Below are 15525 nucleotides of genomic sequence, written 5' to 3' on the forward strand. Positions count from 1 at the left end.
TATAACAAGATAACATTACGGCAACAGGCACCTTAACAGCGCCGCTTGCGCTTATGGGCATCACTTTAGCGCAGGCGCTTTGCAGCACTGCCCAAACATGTGTTGCTAACACGCGCTTTTTTTTTTTTTTTGATAAACATAAACAAAGTTTTGCTTTAACAAATAAATGGGTGTTCGCGGCCTGACCAGCTACATAGCGCAACGTGCCGAGCTCTACCTAAAGCCCCACGAGCTGCACAACACCGCACTGGTCATCGATGGCGACAACTTGGCCTGCAATTTGTACAAGGATGTGACCGGCTGCTACTCGGCCTTTGGCGGCGACTACGACGACTTCTATCGCGCCGTCGTTGAGTTCTTTCAGGTGCTCGCGGAGTGCCAGATACGCGGCTATGTGCTGATGGACGGCGGCTACGAGGAGCGCAAGCTGCGCACCGTCGGCAAACGGCTGCGCGGCAAGATTGCGGTCATCAAGAAGATAAATCCGTGCGATTCGATTACGCTCTTTCCGCTGCACCTCAAGGAGGTGTTCGTCGACGCCGTCCGGGACTGCGGCGTGCCCGTCATGCGCTGCGTCTTCGAGGCGGACGACGAACTGGCCGCCCTTGCCCGCAAGCTCAACTGCCCCGTGCTCTCGTACGACTCGGACTTCTACATACACAACGTCCAGTACATACCCCTCATCACGCTCACCGTCAAGGTGCTCACCAAGCAGCGCCGGAGGGCGGGCGAAACGCAGCGCCCGCTGCGCCGCCACGAGGCGAAGCACGTGGAGAAACGCACCAAGGCGCACAAAATCCTATCGGGCATAACCAGCAAGGAGGTGACGGCACAGAAGCCCGTAAATCCCGTCAAGAGCAGCTATAAATATCTCGACTGCTGCATCTATCGTGTCGAGCATTTGTGTGGGCGTGGCGCCCTCAGCCCCGAGAAGCTGCCGCTGTTTGCGGCTCTGCTGGGCAACGACTACATAGCACGGTGTGTAAGGCCGCCCGATGCGATATGCCCTGTAAAAAAAAAACATAGAGTATAATATAGGGTACAACTGCTAAACAGTGCTGCCAAGTTCGCTTTGTTTACACTACAACCTTAACTGTTAGCTAAATTGGCAGCACTGGTTCGGCTCCGATTTACAAGGCAATCTTCCATTTCCATCATCAGCCTTTAATTCCCGTTGTTGTCGTCCATTTCAGCTCAGCGTTTCGCAACTTCTTTGCCGCTGGCATGGGCAAAGCGGGACGCAGTCGCAAATTGAGAAAGCAGCAGCGACGCATTCGCGTCATTTTGCAGTGGCTGCGCGAACAGACGGCCGAGTCAGCGCTGGACAAAGTGCTCTCCCGACTGAAAAAGGTAAATCGTATAAGTATTAGCAGAGAATGATGCGAGCTTAAACCCTCATTCGAATTCTACTTACTGTATTGCAGTTCCAGCGCGATTCTTTGGTCTCTCAGGTGCAGGCAGCCATTTCTGGTTATTCGAATGAGCTTTGCCACGCCTACGAATTCTTTGAGAAGCACTACGAGAATGCATTTGTTCACGTGGAGGCAGCTAGCGAGGCTGAGGAGGAAGAGGAGGAGGAGGAACTAACTGAAGTTGAGCAGTTGGCTAATCTCTCAGCAGAGAGCTCTTTCGAGGAGGAAGAGGAGCTGGAGCAACTAAGTGAAGAGGGAAGCTCATCTGAAGCGGAGGAGGAGCAGGAGAAGGCAGTAGCTGAGCAGCCGGATGCAGAGCAACCGCAGCAAAGCAGCAACGCAGAGGATGAGGAGGAGGAGGATACAGAGGAGGACCAGGAGGTGGAGGCAGAGTATGCACCCGATGTGGAGGACAAGACGCTGCTGTTTCCGCAATGGTTTCTCGACAAGCTCTATCCGGCTCATCTGCCGCGCTACTTTGTGGATCTGCTGCATCTGCGCAAGTACATCAACAATCCGCAAATCGAGCACTTTCCGCATCACGACGCCAACGCTCTGGCCCTGCCCATACTCAACTACAGCTTCGCCCTGCTGCACCATGTGGCTGGCGCCGCAACGCCGCCCAAGCTGGATGCCCAGGGCCAAACCCTGCCCATCGAGTACACGTATTTGACGCGTGCCCTGCGCGTCACAAATGTGCGCTATTATCGCCAGCCCATCGAACGGATGCCCGCCTATGAATTTGTGCCCACGGCGCCGGATGCACGGCATTTGCGTGCCGTATTCGAGGCGCAGGTGCCGCATGCGAATGTGCCGCGGCTTTTCGAGCAGCTGCAGCTGCTGCCGCCGGATCTGCAGCTGTACGGGCTGGCCATTGTCTACTGGCTGCACAGATCGGAGCACTGTGATCTGCTGCATCTGCACGCGCTGCTGTTGTGCCTGGTCGTGCTGCGCACCGTGGACGTCACGATACCCGCCGAGCGGGATCGCCGGCAGTTTCAGCGTCGCTTTGGCAAGATCTTGCGCCAGGAGCGTGCGGTGCGCGACAAGGAGGCGGCGGCGGGCATCAGGCGCGGCGTTAAGCCCGCGCTGCTGCAGCTGCCCGTGCCGGAGCGCATGTCGCAGGTGCCCAAGTCGGACTGCTATCTGGTGCAGGAGCGCCTGTTGCCGCACTTTCACATGCAGGAAATCTTCAAGAAGAAGTACGATCTGTACTCGACGAGCGTGCTGCACGCCTTTGCCGAGTTCCAGTCGGTTGTCTACCAGCTGAATGGCCTCAATGCGCTGCTCGATCAGCCGTTCCGCAGTCCGCGCATGAATCAGCTCTACTGCGGCGCCTTCATCTATAATCTGTATGATCTGCTGCGCAATCGATTGGATGTGCGCTATCATGTGGAGCATTTCCTGCTGGCCGATTCGCGTCTCATGTTCGACTTCTATTGCTTTCTGTATGATTGGTGTGCGCCTTTTGTGCCGCCTTGGAAGCAGCAGTCGGCGTCGGAGCAGGCCGCCGCCAAGGTCGTCGAGAAGAAGCGTCTCAAGAAGCAGCGGCAGGCGGCACGCAAAGCGGCTGCGGTTGCGGTTGGCGCTGACGGCGCTGATCCAAATGCGGAAATGCTGCAGCAAAGTGAGAACGAGGAAGATGCATTTTTTGATTTAAACAACAAATTCTGTGGCCTTAAAGTGTAAATATATGTAAATAAAACGTTTGGCTAACATTTTCAAATTGACGCGCCACATCTAAATGCAAGCGGCAGTTGACAACACTGGCAAATACTTTGTTTACATTTTAACAGGGCAGCGCCAGAGTTGAGCACTTAACAGCGGTGTTAACCGAAATCGATTACAGCAATCGAGCAGCAACGTCGCAACTGTCTCTGTTAACTGAATGACATTTAATTTTTCTAAATGCTGATTTGAGCAAATTATATAAATCTTTATATGACTGCACAGCAATTGTGCAGTTCGTCTAAAATTGCAATCTGATTGTTGCAAATTGATTGCGATATATATAGAAAAACAGCATGTGGCGACAACATAAAAGGCAGCTCGGCTGGTGTCATACCAGCATAACGCCAACGCGTCGACTGCGCAGCTGACGACGCTGCCAAGGCAGTTTTTTGTTATCGTTGTAATCAGCACACACACACAAAAAAAAAGTAGGAGTAAAAGGAAGAAAAACAGTTGCGGACGCGACAAAACTAATTTGCGATTAGTTTGTAATAACAATAACACTGCCAGCAACTAAACCATTTGCTGTGAGTCAACAACAAAAGCGTTAACAGCAGCCCTGCCTGGCAACAGCATTAGCCAAAACAAAGACAAAGCAGCAGCAGCAGCAAGAAATCACAACGTCATTTGGCAGGCGACGCACACGGAACTGCAGCAGAGGCAGAGGCAGCGCAGCAGCAGCAGCGGCAGCAGCAGCGTCGTGTGGTAGCAGTAAATGCTGGTTAGCCTTTACGCGCAGCTAACACGCGGCATGGACAGCGTTTTCGAGGCCTACCTCGGCCCGGACAGCATGCTGGCTGGCGCCGTCGGCGAGCCGGAGGATATACCAAAGCGCAATACAGATGTCTGGCTGCTGGGCAAACGTTACAATGCCATACAAGGTGAGCGCGCGAGTGTACAGTGAAGACCCCGTTGAGCGAACAGCGACCGTTGCACTCAGCCAGGGGGCGACTCTAGCGTCGGGTATGCCCGATTAGTAGATTAAAACATACCTGATCAGTTCCAAATCCAAATTGCAAGACTCTCCGATATTGACAGCCAGCCGGACAATGCTAGATCGGGTCATCATATATATTATTTATATATATATATATTATATTATGCTTACCCGCTGCCTTTTGCAGAACTGGAGCTGATCCGACGGGACATCCAGTCGCGTCTGTGGTGCACATATCGGCACGGCTTTGTGCCGCTGGGCGAGGTGCAGCTGACCACCGACAAGGGCTGGGGCTGCATGCTGCGCTGCGGCCAAATGGTGCTCGCCCAGGCCCTGATCGAGCTGCATTTGGGCCGTGATTGGTTCTGGACGCCAGACTGTCGTGATGCCACCTACCTGAAGATCGTCAATCGATTCGAGGATACGCGCAAAAGCTTCTACTCCATACATCAGATTGCCCTGACGGGCGAGTCGCAGAACAAAGCCGTCGGCGAGTGGCTCGGACCGAATACCGTTGCCCAAATACTCAAGTGAGTAGCAGCTAGCAGCTGGGCCGTACAAAGCCGGTTAACAATGCTTTAATCTAATTCCACAGAATCCTAGTGCGCTTCGATGACTGGAGCTCGCTGGTCGTACACGTGGCCATGGACAGCACCGTGGTGCTGGACGAGATATGTGAGTGGGCATCGGATGCGGCGAATCTTTGCTCATCTATTTTATTTGTCTTGTAGACACACGCTGTCAGGAGGTCAGCGCGTCGACGTGGAAGCCACTGCTGCTGATTGTGCCGCTCCGGCTGGGCATTAGCGATATTAATCCCATGTATATACCCGCTCTGAAGCGCTGCCTGGAGCTGAGCAGCAGCTGCGGCATGATTGGCGGTCGGCCCAATCAGGCGCTCTACTTTCTGGGCTATGTGGACGATGAGGTGTTGTATTTGGATCCGCATACAACACAACGCGCCGGCAGCGTGGCCCAAAAGACGACAGCTGCGGAGCAGGAGCTGGACGAGAGCTATCATCAAAAGTATGCGGCACGCTTAAGCTTTGGCGCCATGGATCCCTCGCTGGCCGTCTGTTTTCTGTGCAAGACGCGCAACAGCTTCGACGAGCTGCTGCAACAGCTGCGCCAGGAAGTGCTCAGCCTGTGCACGCCGGCACTGTTCGAAATAAGTCAATCCCGTGCCGTGGACTGGGACACGGCGGACGATATTGAATGGCCCGCCATGCCGGACATTGATTGGCCCGCCGCCAGCGACTCGGAGTCCTTTGCCATGCTGGGTGAGTGATAACAATTCTCACTCAATTTCCCTGTGTCTCTTATCAATGCGCTCCAATTGCCAGGCAGCGGCAGCGACGTCGACGGCAAACCCAATCTGAGAGAGGCGACGGCTGACTGAGAGAGCGAGCAGGAGAGACGGAGAGAGAGAGAGAGAGAGGGAGAGAGTGCGGCGACTGCGCCGTGCTCAATATTTGTAGTTAAACCTGTACGAAAACTGGAGCAGCTGGCCAGCTGCCCAGCTGTGCAGCTCGAGCGGATGCTGCGGCTAGCGAATGGCTATAAACTATAAGAACTCTAGTGTTAAAATTATAGCTTACTTACGAACACACACACAAACGAACACACATGCAAACCTACTTATATGTATGTATATATATATATATATATATATATATATTTAATATGCTGCTCTATTGTAAGTTTGATTGATTGAGAAACAATTTGGCATCAAACAAACACACACATATACACACACATACAGACGCATTGTTTATGCTTTCTTTATAATACAAAACTACCTTATTAATTGATTAAAACATCACCATTTTTTATATGGAATTTAAAGAGTAGTTTCTTGCTTTTTATCTTTATATGTATATGTTGTATATGTATTCGTATAAGTCGTATGTGTGCTCACACACACACACACACACACACACATACATGCTCAAAAAATGGACCAACAACTAAATACATAATACTTGGACTATATGTGTATGTATGTATATAAATTTCACTAGTTTTAAACAAACCACATGCACATTAGACTGGCTTTTCAAGCGGCCCCAACAAAAATGTTGCAAGTGGCACATTCAATTTGTGGCAATCGTTTTTTTTTTTGGGGGCATTTTTAAACTTGTTTTTTTGCTTAATATTATTTGTTTTCAATTATGCAATTCGATTAATCTAAACATTTTCGAAATATTCGTTACTGGCGTTTATCGAAATTTGACAATATTCTATATATATATATATATATATGTGTGTATCGTGACAGATCTTGTCTTCAGATCTTTAAAGAGTTCTATTAGATAATTTATTTCCATTTCTGAAATTGCAACGTTCGAAATTTAAACATTAAATACTTGGAAAATTTTTAAAAAATTTTCAACGACTCTTGGCGACAATTAAATTTTGAAATTGAGTTAAAATTAAATTCACAGACTCTTAACTAAGGCGACATTTTTAATATATGACTCTTTCTTCAAAGATCTAATTTAACGTAAACTCAATATTCAACACTTTTTGGCATAGAGTATTTTTGAAGACCCTTTCAATTTTAATTTTTAGACAAATTTCGAATTTTAAACGAAAACAATTGAAATTATAAAGTTTCAATCAGCATCAATCGAATGTTAATGAGAAAATAGTTGCAACGGTGTTTTTTGGTTTTTTTTTGTTGGTTTTCTATCAAATCATAAAATATTTATCTATTTTATCGATTTGATTTACAAAAATCTTGCTTTTCAAACATTTTACATTCATTCTTGTGGGACTTGTTATCTTTTCAAAAACAAGCCAGTCTAATGGCGCCTAACGCATAGCATATCTAATTATCCTTCAATATTTAATTAATTAACAGTTTAGAAAACTCGGAACCTAGACGAAATAAGGAACTATTCAGCTCTGTTGCTCTACACTAAAAACGATAAACACATACGTAACGCCTGCCTGACTGTCCGCCTGCCTTGCTGGGCTATAGAATTGACACTAATCATTAATCATTAATTATTAATTATTATAATTAATTAAGCATTAGACATTCAAGATTGATGGCCTACAATATGCAGCACTGGCGCTCGCTGCGCTTCTCCGGCTTCGGCTCCAGCTGGAGCGCCATTTCCACATGCTTGCGCGCCAGCCAGGATTGTTTCTGGAGACGATTGACGACGATGCGATAGGCGCCAATGATGTCCGATCGCGGTCCGCTGGGTATGGCATTGATTAGCATCTGTGTGGTAACACCGAGCTCGGCGAGCAGCTGCCTGGCCTCGAACTCCAAGGCGCACAGCTGGCTGAGATCGTCCGTATTGGTGGGCAGCATTACACAGCTGCCCGTCTCCGCGTCGTAGTTCTTGAACAGGGGACAATCGTCGGCCACCTCGATGCTCCATGGACTTAGCTTGGCCGTTGGCCCGCCATTCGAGAGCTGTTTCTCCGGCTCCGTTTCGATGGGCGTTATTTTCTTCTTGAGTGTGCCGCAGAAGAGATAACGCCGACCGGGACCCGTACGCTTCACCGGCTCCCCATTCGCCTCCAGCTCTTTGGTATTGGCCGCCGCCGACGGCGGCTGTTGCTGCTGCTCGTGCCCCAGCTCGATGGGATGCAAAAAGCTGTCCACAAACATCTCGTCCTGCTGGCGTGTGTTCATGCTAATCGCCGGCTTCTTGACCACCTCCGCGTAGCGTTCCCGCAGCGAGGCGCTTTTCCGCAGCCGATGCGATTTGCGCACCCAAAAAATGGAACGCTTGGCGGGCTTGCTATGCAGATTCAATTCGAGCTGCATCAGCTCGACGCTCAGCTTGGGGCAGGTGACAAACTGGCTGTTCAGGATGTCGTCTATGGTCGGCCGCTGGGCGGGCACATGGATTAAGATTCGTTCTAGCGGGATTGAGAGACAGAGAAAGGGAGAGAAATTTTCATTAAAAGTTGAGAATATCTTTTAGATTTGAACCGGCGAGCTCGCGCATGCTAGTTCTACGCTCACGCAGTTTCACGACGAAACTTCGACAAACATTCTTGTGTCTGAGCGTTGAACTAACTTGGGAAAAGTCTCCGGCTCAAATTCAGCAGCTAGTTGCAATCTTAAATGCATTTCATAGAAACTTTGCCCAATTTGGAGGCACAGAATCTTCGAAAACCTCAGCAAATATGATCAGACACTTCGGATTTAGATAGATGAAACACTTACGAATTAGTCTTATGCAGGGCAAGCTCAGCTGGCCAGGCAGCAGATAGTCGCCCTTGAGTATGGCCGCCTTGAGGCCAGGTATGGTGGGTGCACGAAATGGCATATTGCCGACGACCATGAAATAGAGCAATATGCCCAGGGCCCAGACATCGACTGGGGCGCCAATATAATGGTCATCGGAGAATAGCTCTGGCGCCGCATACGGCGGCGAGCCACAAAATGTATCCAGCTTCTGATTGGCACCTGCAACGCACAGAAACTGTATAAAGCAAGTCGTGCACAGGGACAGGCGGGGATCAGCGCGCACCATTAATTAACTGTGTGCTGAAACCAAAGTCGGCCAGCTTGAGGCGATCCTCCGAGAGCAGCAGCACATTCTCCGCCTTGATGTCGCGATGCACATAGCCCAAGCTATGCTGTATGGGTGAGATGGCAAGCCAAATAGTTCAACTGATTTATCAGAGCTCTCTTTCTCTCAGCGAGATGACTTACCATGTGCTTGACGGCGAGCAGCAGCTGCTTGAAGAGTGGCGCCGCGTGTATCTCGCGCAGCGGCCCGCCCTGCGTGATGTGATTGTAGAGCTCACCGCCGCGTATCCACTCCGTGACCAGATAGACGCGTCCCAGCGTCTCGACCACCTCAAAGAGCCTGCTCAAGAGAGAGAGAGAGAGAGAGAGTTGAAGGAGGTGGATTTGGAATTCAGGCAAAGCCCGCTCACCTCAATATGTTGGGATGATGGACACACTCGAGCGTGGCTATCTCGCTGGAGAGCATGCGCAGCGCCTTCGCGTCCAGACCGGCGCGATCCAAGTCAACTACCTTGATGGCCACCTTGTCTGCAATAGTTGAGGTTCTCTTTGATTAACTATGTCAGAGTTTAAAGTGCAATTGGGTGTAAACCTGCCTCGTGTCAGCTGATGCACGGCCAGCTTGACCTTGGAGAAGTTGCCGCGTCCGATGTCGCCACAGAATCTGTAGAGGCCAATGCGACGTCCAATTGTTACCTGGCCAGTAAATATTGGTTCAAGGAAGAATTTGTTTACAAATTATTCTATTGATATACTGGCTAAATTAGAATACAGAAGAAGTTTCTTTCCAACTAGTTAAATGAATAAAATGCAGCAACTAATGCAATTAAAATGAATTTGGAAAATGACTTTGAGTAATCAGCTTAGGGCGAGGTCAAGTGCAGCCACATATGACAGCGTGTGTGGACTTTCAAATGCATTAAGATCCGCCTTTGCCTTGCGTCCGGCTTATGGTTAGCCAAGGTCAAGTGGGTCTGCAATTTGGTAAATGTAATTGGAGCAAAGCTGCTGCCCCTTTTGTGGCTGGGCTTTTTCTAATCCAAATGAGAGACAAAGCGGCGGCAGGCAGCGGCGGCAGCGGGCAGCGTTAATTAACGCCGTGCAATACGTGGCGTATACGTTATGCGGCGGAATTACATTTGCCACACGCGCATTTCGTATGCACACAAAGCGACAACAGCAACAACAAAAAAAAAACGATGAATGGCGCAAACACATACACACACACATATACGGAGACCAGCATACACACACACATACACACACAGAGCCGTTGTGCCCGCTCATTGGGGCGCAAGAAAATTAGCCTTGAACCACGACATAATTGCAGCGCAGCAGCTGCGACGCCGACGACAACGTTAACAGCGACAGCGACAGCGACTGCAAGCGCTGGTTTGTGCATTGGCTAACGAAGCGCGGACCAGGGTCGCAGCTGGGGTTTATCTGTCCGTAGAGCATTACTTTTTGATTTAAATAATACTATTATCATTGCTATTATTATTAGTATTATTATTCGTAAAGCCTGAATATGTAGAAAGGGAATAAAATGTATTTATCAGGCAGAAGGCAGCATCTGCGACCTCATAAAGTAAATATATCATTGATCAGCATCAATAGCCGAGTCGATTTAGACATGCCCGTTAGAATCTCAGAACCTATAGGTGCAAGAAACACAGGTTCTCCTAGTCTATCCGCAATACGATTTTGTTTTCGATAATCGAGAGCTTGTCCCGTTTTCAAGCGATCGATAAAATCGATATCGTGTTTTAATGTTTTTTAAGAAAATCTCTTATATTTTAAGAGAGTCGTCATATTTGACATGTAGCTTCAAGATACAGTATATAGATATATCAAGTATCTTTTATTATATATATATCTATATATATATATCTTTTATTATATATATATATATAGCTATCGCATAGAAATTGGTTCAGGGTATCCTTTAGTTAGGTGCTCCCGTCTAGAGTCTATTATTATTATTATTATCAATTGTAAATTGTAAAATTATCAACTGTCAAATATTGATTGTAAGTTGTCTGGAGTACTGATGTACTTAGGAAATTCTTCTAACCAATTAATTATTTTTATTTATTTCAATTTGCATTTAAACCAGTCGATTCCCAAGTCTAAAGTTTAAGTTGAAAGCTTTGGGACTTTTGCCCTAAGGAGTTTTAAAGTTTGATTTTTATATCTTAAATGTTAGCTTGGACTATTTTAAAAATTAGTTAAGCTCAAGCGAATTTGTGCTATTTGCAAACCTGCCCAAAGGTTGTTTTTAGGGTAAAATGAATAATTTACAAGCGCAAAGTCTGCAGCAAAAGTGTTTTGTCTTCGATTGAGATTTAGCTACAACATTAAACCCAAGCTGTTGCTAATACAATTTTCTCGAGAAATGTGCTGCTATTTGTGCTTGGTTTAATCGAGAAATAAATCCTGGAAAAACTTAATTCAATTACCAGCTGAAACTTGGTGAAAATTGAATTATCACGAAGAGCATATGCTAGAGATATATTTGCATTCATGCCTTCGTTTCAGTTAAGTCCGCTCCTGGCTGTGACGTCACACCCAAAGCCAGCACACGCCCCAACACAGCGCCCACCCACTGCCCGCTTGACCGCAACTCGAGCTGAACTCTTTATTGGCACTCACCTCGTGACCGCATCTCGGATCGCATTGCAACGCTTTGGTCAGCCGCTGATAAGGCGGCGTTGGCGCTGGCGGCTGACAAATTGTCAGCGGCGGCAGCGACAGCGGCGTCGACAGCGACAGCGACGTCGACTTTGGTGCCGGCGTCGTCGCTTTCACAGTAACGGAACTGCGCAGCGTGTTGGTATCCACGGCTGCCGTTTTGCTGCTGTCTCTGTCTCTGCGCCTGGGAGGGAGTCCTTCACTCAAAAGGGCGTGACGGCGTTGATGGCAACAAGTGTTGTACTCCTCCTCGGGTGGCTTGACTGTGGGCAGGATTCGGAGGCCGGCTCCCAAGTCCTGTTGACTATCCTCAACTTCGTCTCGTTGCCTCTGTGCCCTCTGCCTGTATTGCCCGGCTGTTGCCTGGTTGTTTGCCCAGCTAAACTCGTTTCTTGGTTGGCTGCCCAAAGTGTTGCCTTACATTATTATGAATTGCGCGCAAATCTGTAAATATATGCAAAATAAATCATAAATCCTAATTAGCTTTCTAAAAATTGTAAAACGTTTTTTTTTTTTAAATAAGGAAGTAGGCATATCCGACTTTCCTTTTCTCAGAACCTTTAGCCTGGCGACGACTCAAATCAATAGAAAACTTCCTTATCAAAAGTTTTCTTTCAGATTATATATTGTTTGTATTGTATATAAGATATTATAATATAGATATTAGATATTACAATACAGATATTGGATATCTAAAATCTTTAAATATTCAAGCCTTAAATTGAATTTGTTTTTCTTGCCTTTGACAAACCTTAAGATCTGATTCTTTTTGCGCTTTTCTGCATCTTTAAGTTGGAATTTTGAATATTAATATTATTTTGCGAAAAACTACTTAAGTTTGATATAGCCTCAAGCATTGTTATGTATGACATTTGCTCTCGAGAATACGTAGAAATAATCAACAAAAGATTAGAAAGCGATAGAGTGGCAAAATGGCAACAACTAAGAAGAAATTTACAGTTTTTTAATTTTCACGCTAAGAATTATCTGAAAATTAAACAGAATTTGAAGCGGAACATATCAAATCATAGAAAATTATGAATGGAATTTCATATTTAATTGGATTTGCTTCCACGTAGGGCGCACAAATCTATCAGAAATGTTGAAAACAGGGTGAAAGTGTTTTTGTATTGGGCAATAATTAGGGACAAGAGGTTAGTTAGGGCAAAACTTTGTAATCAATATGCGTCGGCCGAAATGCCTCATCTAATTAGAAAAGGCCGTCGACAGGCAACAGCCAAAGTTTAGTGGGGGAAAGAAAAAAAAAGGGCAAACATAAGAAAAGTAGAAAAAGATTTCCAATAAAGCCATAAGCAATGCTGTGTAATAATTTAATAATAAAAGGACTCGGTTGCAATTTCATTTTGCTGGCAACTCTTCCATAAAACATTCCCAAGACCCAACAAAAAATAAAAATAAATAAGAAGAAAAGGAAGGAAGAAAACCTTTGGGCGACGCACAGCAAAAGTTAACGTGAAGTAATTACGTAAATGGATTTTTGTGCGTTGCTCAAATTTCCTGCACGTCCTCTCAAATGAAACAGAGACACCAACAGCAACAACAACAACAACAACAACAATAATAACAATCATGTTTATATGGCTGTTGCCCTCGAAGCGTGACAGGAAGTTGCCAAGGAAGGAAGCTAGCTAAAGGCGCGCTCTAGAGATATGGCCAGCAATATTTCAACTATAAACATTTTTAAAATATTATACGCACCACAAGGCAGCTAGAAGAAGAGTGGTGAAGGGGTGTGCTGGGCATGTGGCTTAGCAAAAGTTTTATGACAACTGTGCGACAAGTGAGGCCATTTTTTTTTTTTTTTTTTTTATGATTGACTGACAGCTCTTCCACTGCAAATGGAGGAAAACCCAACATGTGGGCGGGGGCCATAGAATTTGGGGGCGTGCCAGGCAGCTGTTTGAAGTGTGCGTGCAATTAAATACACATTTGCAGCACACTTTTATACATTTGCATTTGCATTTGTAGATAAAGCGGCGCAGCAGCCGTTGACATTTTTCTGTGGCGCTCGAAAGTATGCAACAATTTTTGTTCGTACTTATCAAACATGGCGCAGGCAAAAAGCACTCGAATGTAATTACAGCTGTGCGTGTGTGTGTGTGTGTGTTACCTTGAATGTTTCTTGTTGCCACTCGACACTGGAGCGCATACATTTGCATGCTAATGCCAACCCTTTTAGCCCCCCCCCCACAACCCACCGACTGTGTTTGCGACTTTCAGGTGCTTGTGCGTGCCGCTAGAATTACACTTTTAATTACAAAACTAAACATGAATGCATTTTGATATCAAACGAAAACCGAGACGTGCTTATACTTATGCCCGCGCAGTGGTGGGCGTGGGGGTGGTGGGTGGAAGCTTGATAGTTGAGCTGCAGTTAAGCTGTTAGCCGCCATGTGGAACAGCCAAAAGTACTTTGCACAAACAGATGCCAAACAGATGCTCAGACTCAGCTCGCAAAATGCTAGCAATGGCATCTGCACTTAGGACTCTGGATCTGATGTGGGTCACACATAATTAAGTGCGCACCGAAACTTGCAGCTTCTGTCTGTCTGTCTGTCTGTCTATCTGTCTCTTTGTCTGTCTGTCTGTGGTAGGATGCATAAATTCAAAGCGTCACTTCGAGAAAAATTGGCTGCTAAATCGCAGATTTTCTTCTTTGAATGCAAAGTACTTTTATGCAATATTCGTAAATAATCAAATTTTGCATTTTTTGTATTTTAAAAATCTCAAGAAAAAGTCTTTAATTAATGCGTAGAAGCAGCTTATTCAGACCCCATAATTTATATATATTCTAAATCGGCATTTATGGTCTTAACGCTTCTCGGCTTTATTATTTCGCTGAGTGCAGCTGCACAGAGGAAAGAGCGAGTTTCAAAAGAACCTCGTATAATTGGTACCAAACTACTTTTTTGTTTTTGTCTTTTTTCTTTGCAGCTTGCATATGCATATTCAAAGAGGATTATGAATATAACAGCAGGATTTTTCTGAGCATGCTTGAAAGCAGCTTGTTGTTTGCAAATAATGATAGTCAAACGTTAATTAAAAAATTCCCAAGAAACTCGACTCGGCCTTATGTTAATTCAATTAACAGCTTGGATTGAATAACATAATTAAAGCAAAATACAGAAACGGCGCCGCAAATGCGACTCAACGGCCCTTTGTGGTTTTTTAGAGCCTCGTCTGTGTATATTTAATTGAAAGGCTTGTGTGCGCAAATATTTGCCACTAATTAAAGAATTTTACTTAATTCAAATCATTTTGCTGTCTTAAATAACACTTAACTATTTGCCCAATTCAATTAAAATGCGCTTAGGTCTATGTTTGGCTTTGCAACTGCCTCAAAATTGAAAATCTCAATATTATCAAAATAACCAAAGCAACAGAAAACCAATTGATTGACTTGATTATAAACTATTTAATCTGCACATCGCATGCACATCGAAAAACGACCTTCTGCCAGAAATAACAAACAATTAATTTTGAGCGCGTGGTTTGGAAAATTCCATTAGCCATGTTTATGCAAGCGGCTAGAAGCCAGGCTAAGCGAATCAGTTTGGGTAATTCAAGTCGACAACTTTTCCATTTTTCCGATTTTCATAGCGCAACGTTTATTATTAATCTTGCTCTTGAATCGAAATAATAACAAAAAGAAAATTCAAGTTTTTTCTTATTGTTTTTTGGGTCAAGTTCAATTTGTGCAACATATTAATTCTAAGGACTTGGCACTTGCGTCGCGCTGCAAGTTCAAACAAATTGAATGCCCCGCAGCGCTAAGTGAGCGTGCCGAACCCCCCTTCCCCCCTTCCATCTGAACCCCTCATCCGCTCAGCGTCTTAACAAGTTGATGATGCGTTGTCTGCGCTCGCATAATTAAAATATTTTTGTGCATGAATCATTTGCGAGTGCAGGCGATTCAGATGCGAACAAATTGCGTAGATGTCGCGCCGTTAAAAATAATGCAATAATCCAAAAGGGGGGGCGGGGCGGTCGTTGGGTGGATGTGGCTGTGTGTGGGCGTGTGGCATGAAAATAGATGTGCTCCAAAATAAGCTGCAGCTGGCTAACGAGCACAAGGACACTTTGTAGTGTGTGGTCAGCCAAGTGCAGCAGCATCTGGGAAAATGATGTGCTCGGCCACGCCCACTGGCCGCCAAATGCCTAGAAAATCAATGGAAATCTGCATAGTTATCGCAAGAGTCACACAAAAAAATGTGAGAAACAAGTGCATTAAA

General features: G+C 46.0%; 3 protein-coding genes across 3 annotated transcripts in view; 2 read left to right on the top strand and 1 right to left on the bottom strand.

The window, feature by feature from the left end:
• The first annotated feature begins 100 nt into the window (after nucleotides 1-100).
• Nucleotides 101-3138, top strand: ast (protein asteroid). Its single transcript, XM_002059246.4, has 3 exons — nucleotides 101-978; nucleotides 1194-1350; nucleotides 1425-3138. The coding sequence occupies exons 1-3, from the start codon at nucleotides 167-169 to the stop codon at nucleotides 3099-3101; spliced, it is 2646 nt and encodes an 881-aa protein (XP_002059282.2). The 5' UTR covers nucleotides 101-166; the 3' UTR covers nucleotides 3102-3138.
• Nucleotides 3139-3482: 344 nt separating this feature from the next.
• On the top strand, nucleotides 3483-5930 carry Atg4a (Autophagy-related 4a). The gene is made up of 5 exons (XM_002059247.4): nucleotides 3483-4024; nucleotides 4268-4610; nucleotides 4676-4755; nucleotides 4812-5360; nucleotides 5424-5930. The coding sequence occupies exons 1-5, from the start codon at nucleotides 3859-3861 to the stop codon at nucleotides 5477-5479; spliced, it is 1194 nt and encodes a 397-aa protein (XP_002059283.1). The 5' UTR covers nucleotides 3483-3858; the 3' UTR covers nucleotides 5480-5930.
• LOC6635689 (serine/threonine-protein kinase par-1) overlaps nucleotides 5246-15525 on the bottom strand; it is a 30622-nt gene continuing 20342 nt past the window's right edge. The window contains exons 2-8 of the mRNA XM_002059248.4: nucleotides 11234-11688; nucleotides 9178-9277; nucleotides 8992-9109; nucleotides 8765-8921; nucleotides 8580-8688; nucleotides 8273-8515; nucleotides 5246-7962 (exon numbers count right to left, since the gene is read on the bottom strand). Of these exons, the coding sequence (XP_002059284.3) occupies nucleotides 7139-7962; nucleotides 8273-8515; nucleotides 8580-8688; nucleotides 8765-8921; nucleotides 8992-9109; nucleotides 9178-9277; nucleotides 11234-11688 (2006 nt within the window). The 3' untranslated portion in view covers nucleotides 5246-7138. The remainder of the gene's footprint in view (nucleotides 7963-8272; nucleotides 8516-8579; nucleotides 8689-8764; nucleotides 8922-8991; nucleotides 9110-9177; nucleotides 9278-11233; nucleotides 11689-15525) is intronic.

Source organism: Drosophila virilis, chromosome 4, assembly GCF_030788295.1.
Source record: "Drosophila virilis strain 15010-1051.87 chromosome 4, Dvir_AGI_RSII-ME, whole genome shotgun sequence".
In the NCBI taxonomy this organism is placed as follows: domain Eukaryota; kingdom Metazoa; phylum Arthropoda; class Insecta; order Diptera; family Drosophilidae; genus Drosophila; species Drosophila virilis.

Coding starts and splice junctions, on each gene's coding strand:
- Atg4a (XM_002059247.4), top strand. CDS start 3,859: ATGCTGGTTAGCCTTTACGCGCAGCTAACACGCGGCATGGACAGCGTT. Junction 4,025..4,267: donor ACGTTACAATGCCATACAAG/GTGAGCGCGCGA, acceptor TGCCTTTTGCAG/AACTGGAGCTGATCCGACGG. Junction 4,611..4,675: donor ACCGTTGCCCAAATACTCAA/GTGAGTAGCAGC, acceptor CTAATTCCACAG/AATCCTAGTGCGCTTCGATG.
- ast (XM_002059246.4), top strand. CDS start 167: ATGGGTGTTCGCGGCCTGACCAGCTACATAGCGCAACGTGCCGAGCTC. Junction 979..1,193: donor GGCAACGACTACATAGCACG/GTGTGTAAGGCC, acceptor CGTCCATTTCAG/CTCAGCGTTTCGCAACTTCT. Junction 1,351..1,424: donor TGCTCTCCCGACTGAAAAAG/GTAAATCGTATA, acceptor ACTGTATTGCAG/TTCCAGCGCGATTCTTTGGT.